Source organism: Hordeum vulgare, chromosome 1H (assembly GCF_904849725.1).
Source record: "Hordeum vulgare subsp. vulgare chromosome 1H, MorexV3_pseudomolecules_assembly, whole genome shotgun sequence".
Classification (NCBI taxonomy): Eukaryota; Viridiplantae; Streptophyta; class Magnoliopsida; order Poales; family Poaceae; genus Hordeum; species Hordeum vulgare.
In genome coordinates this window covers 286,615,351-286,625,761 of record NC_058518.1, presented here as the reverse complement: position 1 = coordinate 286,625,761, position 10,411 = coordinate 286,615,351, and the positions used below count along the sequence as shown (strand labels likewise).

Sequence of the window (10,411 nt, the reverse complement as noted above, 5' to 3'; positions counted from 1 at the left end):
GTAGGGAGGTACCAAAGTGATCGCGATATGGCGCACTGGACAGCGGTCAAGAATATCCTTAAGTACCTGAAGAAGACTAAGGAAATGTTTGTCGTTTATGGAGGTGACGAAGAGCTCGTTGTAAAGGCTTACGTCGACGCTAGCTTCGAAACAGATCCGGATAACTCTGTCACAGACCGGATACATATATGTTTTGAATGGTGGGGCAGTGAGCTGGTGCAGCAGCAAGCAAGAAGTTGTGGCAGTATCTACATGTGAAGCGGAGTACATAGCTGCTTCAGACGCAGCTCATGAAGGAATTTGGATGAAGGAGCTCATCACCGACCTTGGAGTGGTTCCAAGCGCGTCGGGTCCAATGACACTCTTTTGTGATAACACTCGGGCCATTGCCATAGCCAAGGAGCCCAGGTTTCACCGGAAGACGAAGCACAACAAACGTCGCTACAACTCCATCCAGGACCATGTCCAGAGTGGAGTAATAGAGATTTGTAAAGTACACACGGATCTGAATGTTACAGACCCGTTGACTAAACCTCTTCCACGATCAAAACATGATCAACACCATAATGCTATGGGTGTTTGATACATCACAATGTAACTAGATTACTGACTCTAGTGCAAGTGGGAGACTGTTGGAAATATGCCCTAGAGGCAATAACAAAATGGTTATTATCATATTTCCTTGTTCATGATAATCGTCTATTGTTCATGCTATAATTGTATTAACAGGAAACAGTAATACATGTGTGAATAAATAGATCACAATGTGTCCCTAGCAAGCCTCTAGTTGGCTAGCTCGTTAGTCAATAGATGATCATGGTTTCCTGGTCATGGGCATTAGATGTCATTGATAACGGGGTCACATCATTTGGAGAATGATGTGATGGACCAGACCCAATCCTAAGCATATCACTAGATCGTATTGTTTGCATGCTAAAGCTTTTCTAATGTCAAGTGTGTTTTCCTTCGACCGTGAGATTGTGCAACTCCCAGATACCGTAGGAGTGCTTTGGGTGTATCAAACGTCACAACGTAACTGGGTGACTATAAAGGTGCACTACAGGTACCTCCGAAAGTGTCTGTTGGGTTGATACGAATCGAGATCGGGATTTGTCACTCCGCGTGACGGAGGGGTATCTCTGGGCCCAGTCGGTAGAACATCATCATGATCTCAATGTGACTAAGGAGTTAGTCACACGATGACGTGCTACAGAACGAGTAAAGAGACTTACCGGTAACGAGATTGAACAAGGTATATGTATACCGACGATCGAATCTCGGGCAAGTTCTATACCGACAGACAAAGGGAATTGTATACGGGATTGATTGAATCCTTGACATAGTGGTTCATCCGATGAGATCATCATGGACCAAGTGGGAGCCACCATGGGTATCCAGATCCCGCTGATGGTTATTGGCCAGAGAGGTGTCTCGGTCATGTCTGCTTGTCTCCCGAACCCGTAGGGTCTACACACTTAAGGTTCGATGACGCTAGGGTTATAGGGAATTGTTATACGAGGTTACCGAAAGTTGTTCGGAGTCCCGGATGAGATCCCAGACGTCACGAGGAGCTCCGGAATGGTCCGGAGGTAAAGATTGATATATAGGATGGATGGTTTTGGACACCGGAAATGTTTCAAACATCACCGGTAGTGTACTAGGACCACCGGGACCACCGAAAGTGGTCCCGAGGGTCCACCGGGAGGGGCCACCAGCCCCAAGAGGTAGCATGGGCCAAAAGAGGGAGGGAAACCAGCCCAAAGTGGGCTGGTGCGCCTCCCACAAGGAGGCCCAAGGCGCAGGAGGTGGAGAGGGGGGGGAAACCCTAGGCGCTAGTGGGCCTAAGGCCCACCTAGGGGTGCGCCACCCCCTCCCCCTTCCCTGGCTGCCGCACCTCCCATCTGGGGGGGCTTCCACACCACCTAGGGTGGGTACCCTAGGGGTGGCACCCCCCTCCCCTCCTCCTATATATAGTGGGGGTTTCGAGGCTGTTTTACACATAGTTTTCGCTCTCCCTCGGCGCAGCCCTGCCCCCCTTCTTCCTCCACTCCCACGGTGCTTGGCGAAGCCCTGCCGGGAGACCTCGTCTCTCCATCGACACCACGCCGTCGTGCTACCGGAGATCTTCCCCAACCTCTCCCTCCTCCTTGCTGGATCAAGGTGCGCGAGACGTCACCAGGCTGCACGTGTGTTGAACGCGGAGGTGTCGTGGTTCGGCACTAGGTCGGAATCACACCGCGATCTGAATCGTCACGAGTACGACTCCATCAACCGCGTTCTAGCAACGCTTCCGCTTGGCGATCTTCAAAGGTATGAAGATGCACTCACCCCTCTCTCGTTGCTGGTCTCTCCATAGGAAGATCTGAATATGCGTAGGAAATTTTTGAATTTATGCTACGTTACCCAACAGTCTGTACATGCTAGGCTCGTCAAGTTTAACCTGAGTGTTCCGCGTGTGCAACTATTTTGCACCCGTTGTATGTGAACGCTGAGTCTATCACACCAGATCATCACGTGGTGTCTCGAAACGACGAACTGTAGCAACGGTGCACAGTCGGGGAGAACACAATTTTATCTTGAAATTTTAGTGAGAGATCACCTAATAATGCTACCGCCGTTCTAAGCAAAATAAGGTGCATAAAGGATTAACATCACATGCAATTCATAAGTGACATGATATGGCCATGAACTCTGTGCTTCACGATCTCCATCACTGAAGCACCGGCATGATCTCCATCGTCACCGGCGCCACACCATGATCTCCATCATTGTGTCGCCATCGTGGTTGTCGTGTTATCTATGCTATTACTACTAAAGCTACAACCTAGCAATATAGTAAACACATCAGCAAGCACACACGTTAGTTTAAAGACAACCCTATGGCTCCTGTTGGTTGCCGTAGCATCGACGTGCAAGTCGATATTAACTATTACAACATGGCACATCTCATACATCCAATGTATCACATCATGTTGTTGGCCATATCACATCACAAGCATACCCTGCAAAAACAAGTTAGATGTCCTCTAATTTGTTGTTGCTTGTTTTACGTGGCTGCTATGGGCATCTAGTATGATCGCATCTTACTTATGCAAAAAACCACAACGGTGATGAGTAAGTTGCTATTTCACCTTCTCCAAGGACCGCCTCGTTATAATCCGATTCAACTAAAGTTGAAGAAACATGCACCCACCAGTCACCTTGATGCAATCACATTGCATATTAATGGTGAAACCAGTCTCTCGTGGTTACGAGTAATGTCGGTCTAGGCCGCTTCGATTCAACAATGCCGCCGAATCGAGAAAAGACTAAGGAGGGCAGCAACTTAAACATCAACGCTCACAAACCCCTTTGTGATATACTCGAGAAAATCATCTACGCGTGAACCTAGCTCATGATGCCACTGTTGGGGAACGTTGCATGGGAAACAAAAAAATTCCTACGCACACGAAGACCTATCATGGTGAAGATCATCTACGAGAGGGAGATTAGATCTACATACCCTTGTAGATCTCTAAGCGGGAAGCGTTAATAAATGCGGATGATGTAGTGGTACGCTCGTGAGATCCAAATCTCCATCCCACGAACAGCCCCGCGATCCATCCCACGAACCGCCATGCGATCCGTCCCAATCAAGCGCCGAACGGACGACACCTCCGCGTTCAGCACACATACAGCTCGATGACGATCTCAGCCTTCTCGATCCAGCAAGCGGGGTTGGGAGGAAGATGAGTTCACCGGCAGCCTAACGGTGCTCCGGTGGTGGTGGTGTTGCTATTCCTGCAGGGCTTCGCCTAAGCTCCGCAGAAACACGATCTAGATGAGAAACGGAGAAGAGGTGTCTAGTTCTGATTTGCACGTGGAAAAAGTTGTCCCAAATCAGCCCTAAACCCCCACTATATATAGGAGGAAGAGGGAGGAGGCTTGCCTTGAGGGCCAAGTCCCTCAAGGGGTGCACCGGCCAAGGAGGTGGAGTCCTCCTCCAATCCTAGTCCAACTAGGACTGGAAGGAGGAGTCCTTCTCTTCCTTCCCACCTTTCCTTTTTTATCTTTTTCCTTTGGTTTTTCTTTTCCTTGCGCCAAGGCCTCTTTGGGCTGTCCCGCCAGCTTGGTGCGCCGCCCCTAAGGCCATTGGGCATCCCCGGGTGGGTGGTCCCCCCTCCCGGTGAACATCCGGAATCCATTCGTCACGCCCGATACATTACCGATAATGCCTGAAAACCTTCCGGTAACCAAATGAGTCATCCTATATATCAATCTTAATTTTCGGACCATTCCGGAACTCCTCGTGACGTCCTGGATCTCATCCGGGACTCCGAACAAAACTTCGGTCACCAGCACCTATAACTCAACTATACAGAAACGTCACCGAACAATAAGTGTGCACACCTTGCGGGTTCGAGAACTATGTAGACATGACCCGAGACACCTCTCGGTCAATATCCAATAGCGGGACCTGGATGTCCATATTGGATCCTACATATTCTATGATAATCTTATCAGTTGAACCTCTATGCCAAGGATTCATATAATCCCGTGTTCCATTCCCTTTGTCCTTCGGTATGTTACTTGCCAGAGATTCGATCGTCGATATCCAATACCTTATTTCAATCTCGTTACCGGCAAGTCTCTTTACTCGTTCCTTAATACAAGATCCCGTGTCTAACTCCTTAGTCACATTGCTTGCAAGCTTGTTTGTGATGTTGTATTACCGAGTGGGCCCCGAGATACCTCTCCGTCATACGGAGTGACAAATCCTAGTCTTGATCCATGCCAACTCCACATACATCTTTGGAGATACCTGTAGTGCACCTTTATAGTCATCGAGTAACGTTGTGACGTTTGATATACACAAAGTATTCCTCCAATGTCCGGGAGTTGCATGATCTCATGGTCATAGGAATAGATACATTGACATGCATAAAACTATAGCAGTAAACTTACACGATCATATGTTACATTCATAGTTTGGTCTTGTCCATTACATCATTCCCCTAATGATGTGATCCCGTTATCAAGTGAGAACACCTTGTCTATGGTCAGGAAACCTTAACCATCCTTGATCAACGAGCTAGTCAACTAGAGGCTTACCAGGGACATTGTTTTGTCTATACATCCACACATGTATTAGTGTTTCCAATCAATACAATTATAGCATGGATAATAAACGATTATCTTGAAACAGGAAATATAATAATAACTATTTATCATTACCTCTAGGGCATATTTCCAACATCAGCTGTCCAGCGCGCCACCTCTTAGGCCCATGTGCCCCTCGGGATGGTGGGCCCCTCCCGGTGGACCCCCGGAACCCTTTCGACACTTCCGCTACAATATCGAAACACCCGAAACTTTTCTGAAATCCAAATACCACTTTCCGATATATAAATCTTTACCCCCAAACCATTCTAGAGGTCCTCATGACATCCGGGATCTCATCCGAGACTCGAACAACCTTTAGTCACCAACACAATAACTCAACTATGTCTATATCGTCACCGAACGTTAAGTGTGCACACCCTGCGGGTTCGAGAACTATGCAGACATGACCAAGACAGCTCTACAGTCAATAACCAATAGTGGGACCTGGATGCCCATATTGGTTCCCACATATTCTACGAATATCTTTATTGGTCGAACCAACGATGTCAAGGATTCAGCTAATACCGTATGTAGTTCCCTTTGTCCATCGGTATATTACTTGCCCGAGATTCGATCATCGGTATCTCCATACCTAGTTCAATCTCGTTACCGGCAAGTCTCTTTATCTGTTCCGTAATACAAGATCCCGTGACTAACTCCTTAGTCACATTACTTGCAAGCTTGATGTGATGTCATATTACCGAGTGGGCCTCGAGATACCTCTCCGTCATACAGAGTGACAAATCCCAGTCTTGATCCATGCCAACTCCACACACACCCTCGGAGATACCTGTAGAGCATCTTTATAGTCACCTAGTTACGTTGCGACGTTTGATACACACAAGGTATTCCTTCGGTGTTAGTGAGTTGCATGATCTCATGGTCATAGGAACAGATACATTGACATGTAGAAAGCAATAGCAGTAAACTGGATATGATCAAACGCTATACTTAAGGTTTGGGTCTTATCCATCACATCATTCTCCTAATGATGTGATCTCGTTATCAAATGAGAACTCATGTCTATGGCTAGGAAACCTTATCCATCTTTGATCAATGAGCTAGTCTGGTAGAGGCTCACTAGGGACACGGTGTTGTGTATGTATCCACACATGTATTTGAGTTTCCAATCAATACAATTATAGCATGGATAATACCATGAACAAGGAAATATGATAATAACTAATTTATTATTGCCTCTAGGGCATATTCCCAACATAGAGAAGACATGTTGTGGGAAATGACATAGTGGCGGCCGGCGGTAGAATAGGTTTATATGAATTATCTCCAAAATGTAACTCTTTCCATCTCCTTGAAATTCGTCTAGTTTGTTGAAATCCAATTTAAAATGTATGCATGCACAGTTGGATGGTCGGCGTCCGCATCAGCGTCTGCATCGGTGTCTACACACCGGTCCACACCGGTCCATTAACGGATATTGTGTTCGGTTAAGGCTCGACGTTGGAGATGCCCTAACGATGCAATTCTTTTTAGTGACCTTTTAGGGAAACTCCAACTTTGACCCGCAAATTTGCTTCGAGATCCATCTGCGGACAGGGGACCAGTCACGGATGCGGGAGCTGGCCACCCAACGCTCCCTGCATACATTTCAAGCACGTGTTTCCACTAATCGGACAAAATTCATGCAAATACGACATATTTCATCAAATTTCGTATGGAAAGTAACACAAGTCATCCGTATATAGCATGCAAATAAATCTAGTACAACAATAGTTTAAATTCAGCGAGATTAAACGGATGTTCAACAAGTTTTTCATGAACGAATTCTGTCTTCCCACACATATTTCCCATTTAGCCTCATCTGAGAGTGCATGTGCATAAATGATTGCTCTTCTATCATGTTGTACATCACGGCTATGTGTGCGGGCTATAGGATCAGAAAGTCAACATTGAATGAACGAACGAATCAATAAATAAATTGAGCAAGAAGATGCAAAACTTGCGATCTCCTCCTATGCCGCACGCAATGGCCACCATGCCTCTAGCGTACCAAATGCTCTACAAAACTTGGTGGTAGAGGTGTGGATGGCGTACCATCGATACAATAACGTCCTCACATCGCAATCATGGATGATGTGCATGTAGTAGGGCGCAATATGCTTTCGCGTGAAACAATTCATGCACTAGCCGCTGGAAGGTCCCCACTCTGCTCCTGCCTACGAAATTCACGGATACGACCAACCACGCATCGCACAACAACTAATTTTCCATGGCCGAGTACCTCACATCCTTCTTACTCTCAAATATGACATGGCGTCCGAAAGTAAACTCAATGGCATTTGACCGAACACCTACCGGTCTGGCGTTTGCCATGGACGACGTCGATATGGCGGAAGTGTACCTGCCTACGGACGACTCCTAGGTGGATGACGCTGTCCTGAAAGGCGGGCAGGAGGGTTGGTGTTGGCTTCAGAGGTCTGGCAATGCGTGTGTTTGGATCGGAGAGGTATGACGGTGGCGTTGGAGGAGAAGGGTGCAAATACATAGCAAGGAAGAGTGACAAAATGGAAGCAAATGAGACCGGGAGGAGGATTTAGTGGGCCGGGGGTGTCAAAGCCCTACGTAGGTGTTGTCCGGACTACCGTAAAGCCTTCCCTAATTTTACTTCCATTTTACACTAGGAAATGCATTATAATCACTAGATGAACCAATACATATCCGCATTACAAGCATAACATGTCAGAAAATACTCCCTCCGTTCCTAAATATAAGTCTTTAAAGAGGTTTCATTAGTGGACTACATACGGATGTATATAGACATACTTTATAATATAGATTCACTTATTTTGCTCCGTATGTAGACTCTTAGTGAAATATCTTAAAAGACTTATATTTAGGAAGGGGGGAGTATAACCAAATATATGTGGGAGTTTCAAGATCGGCGTTGGAAAGGGACCCGCTGGCGTCTTCACTGTTTACGAATGGCCGTGATTTGCCTACGGAATTTAATGAGGACACGATCTTTTTTTTTTCATTTTGCAGGCATAAGAGGACACGGTCTCATGGGTTCGTTGGATGGCCAGCAGCTACTATGTATACTCCTGTGCAAAAACGCAAGCAAAGCAAATACACCGCGCCCATGCGCCCATGCCATGGCCAAATTCACTCGCAAACAACAAAAACGTACTACGCTCCTCCCATGACACCGCAATGCTGCGACACACTGGCATCTTAAAAGAAAAAAACAGTACACCGGCAGCAACGATGGCAACTGCCGTAAATATTCTCAACCACGACCCCCATTAAAGCCACTCCATGAAACAAACCTTATCCACACCCCTCTCCCCCCTCCCCCCTCCGGCCGCTATAAAATCCGCCGCTCCACTCCACCAGTTGGAGTAGAAGAAGAACAAAACGCCATCGCGGCTCACATACACTTTCACGCACGGCAGCATACGAAACACGCACACACACATTGCCTCCTGTGCACCTCCGCCGGATCACGAGCCAACGATGGCCGGCCGGAGCAGCAGCCGTTCCATGGTCTCCGCGCACCGACTCTTCGCGCCGGCGCCGGCGCGCCCCCTGCAGCACGCGCCTGACCCGGCCCTGGAGCTCGACGAGGCCGACATCATCTGGGGCGGCGCCGCGCCGGCCTCGTCCCCGCCGGCCGACGCGTACGGGCGGGCCCTGTCCGCGTCCACGATCTCCAGGGCCTCTAAGCCCCGCGCCGCCGCGCCGCGAGATGCCGCCGGTGGCGGCGTCGGCGGGCCGGCGTCGCTGCCTGTCAACATCCCCGACTGGTCCAAGATCCTGGGGGCGGAGTACGGCGGGGGGAGCGCCGGCGCGGGGCGGTGGCCGTCGGACGATCGCGGGGACGCGTACCTGGACCGCGGCGACCGGCAGTGGGTGCCGCCGCACGAGCAGCTCATGTACCGGGAGCGCGCCGCGGCGTCTTTCTCCGTGCGCGAGGGCGCAGGGCGCACGCTCAAGGGCCGCGACCTCCGCCGCGTCCGCAACGCCATCTGGGAGAAGACCGGCTTCCAGGACTGATCCTGATCCCGGCCCTCCTCGCCGTCCCCTTACGATTAATTTGATGGGTTTTTCTTCTTGTTTTTTTGTTTCTAGTCTTTGATCGGTGATGAGAGTGAGATGCAGAGGAGGGTAGTAGAGATTGGTTAAGCCTCTGGTTTTGGCAGTTTTCCCCGGAGAGGCTGGCTGGCTCCATGTACTACCACTAGAACAACCAGCGAATCGATTGCTCGTTTAACAAAGATGATGAGTACGAGTTGTACTAGCAATGTCCCATGTGCCGTCCACTGATTTCTTGCTGGTTAACCACTGATCTACAGTAGTAGTACTAATGATCTGCCATCGCTACCAGTACTACTAAAATGATCTGCCATCTGCAGAGAAAACTGGTTGGTGCAGGTAGGAGTAGTACTATATTTGTGAAGATTCCTGAGAAATTAGTTGTAGGTAGAGTGAGCTGTTGGGATTATTGGCATGCGGATTTAAAAAGTGAGCCTAGTCTATCGGGGAAGTTGGGGACAGATTTGGACGTGCAAAGAATAAAATTTGTAAACAAATCGCATGCGAAATGGATAGGGAAGAGAGAGAGAGATGGAGAAAGTGGGAGGGGCCATGATTGGACGATGGGCGCGAAATGTCGACACTTCGCATTAACTAGTTAGTTCGCCCGCTTACTTAACTGCAAAGTAGCATTGCCTCCAAAAAGAAAGAATAAAAACAGCGACCCGAGCATAGTAGGAATATGAACAAACACCTCACGTTTAGTCCTGCAAGTGCAACCAATGGTTTAGAATTTACATCACGACTGACAAAGACTTCAGAGAAAACTGCCGTTCAAAAGCACCGCGTACACATGTCATCTTATCACCTCACTAACTATTTCACACATCCCAACTTAAATCATTCTATCACCTGCAAAAAAATTCTAAAATCATTCTAATTATATTGCTCTTCACATGCATGACAAATATTGCTCCCTCCGTTCTTATGTATAAGTCTTTTTTCTTACTATAGACATCATATAGATGTATATCGATATACCTTAAAATGTAGATTCATTCAAGGATCCCACTAGATAGCGGCGCCGTACCTGGGTCTTCCCGTGCTGCGTCATCAACATTCCCTTTAATGTTTGAAATTCAAAAAGTTTTATCTCTAAAACGATTAATTTGATCGATGATCTGTTTTCACAATTGTCTTTATCTCGATGAGATCTTCGAAACTAGATCTCATATTGACATATTTTGACAACTTTTTTTTCCGTTCATATTTGCCA

General features: G+C 47.7%; 1 protein-coding gene across 1 annotated transcript; it reads left to right on the top strand.

Annotated features, from left to right (window-relative positions):
- The first annotated feature begins 8,259 nt into the window (after positions 1-8,259).
- Positions 8,260-9,404, top strand: LOC123409720. The gene has a single exon (XM_045102584.1). The coding sequence runs from the start codon at positions 8,617-8,619 to the stop codon at positions 9,154-9,156; it is 540 nt and encodes a 179-aa protein (XP_044958519.1). The 5' UTR covers positions 8,260-8,616; the 3' UTR covers positions 9,157-9,404.
- Positions 9,405-10,411: the final 1,007 nt, after the last annotated feature.

What these genes read in the sequence shown, in the direction of transcription:
- LOC123409720 (XM_045102584.1), top strand. Translation starts at nt 8,617, where the DNA reads ATGGCCGGCCGGAGCAGCAGCCGTTCCATGGTCTCCGCGCACCGACTC.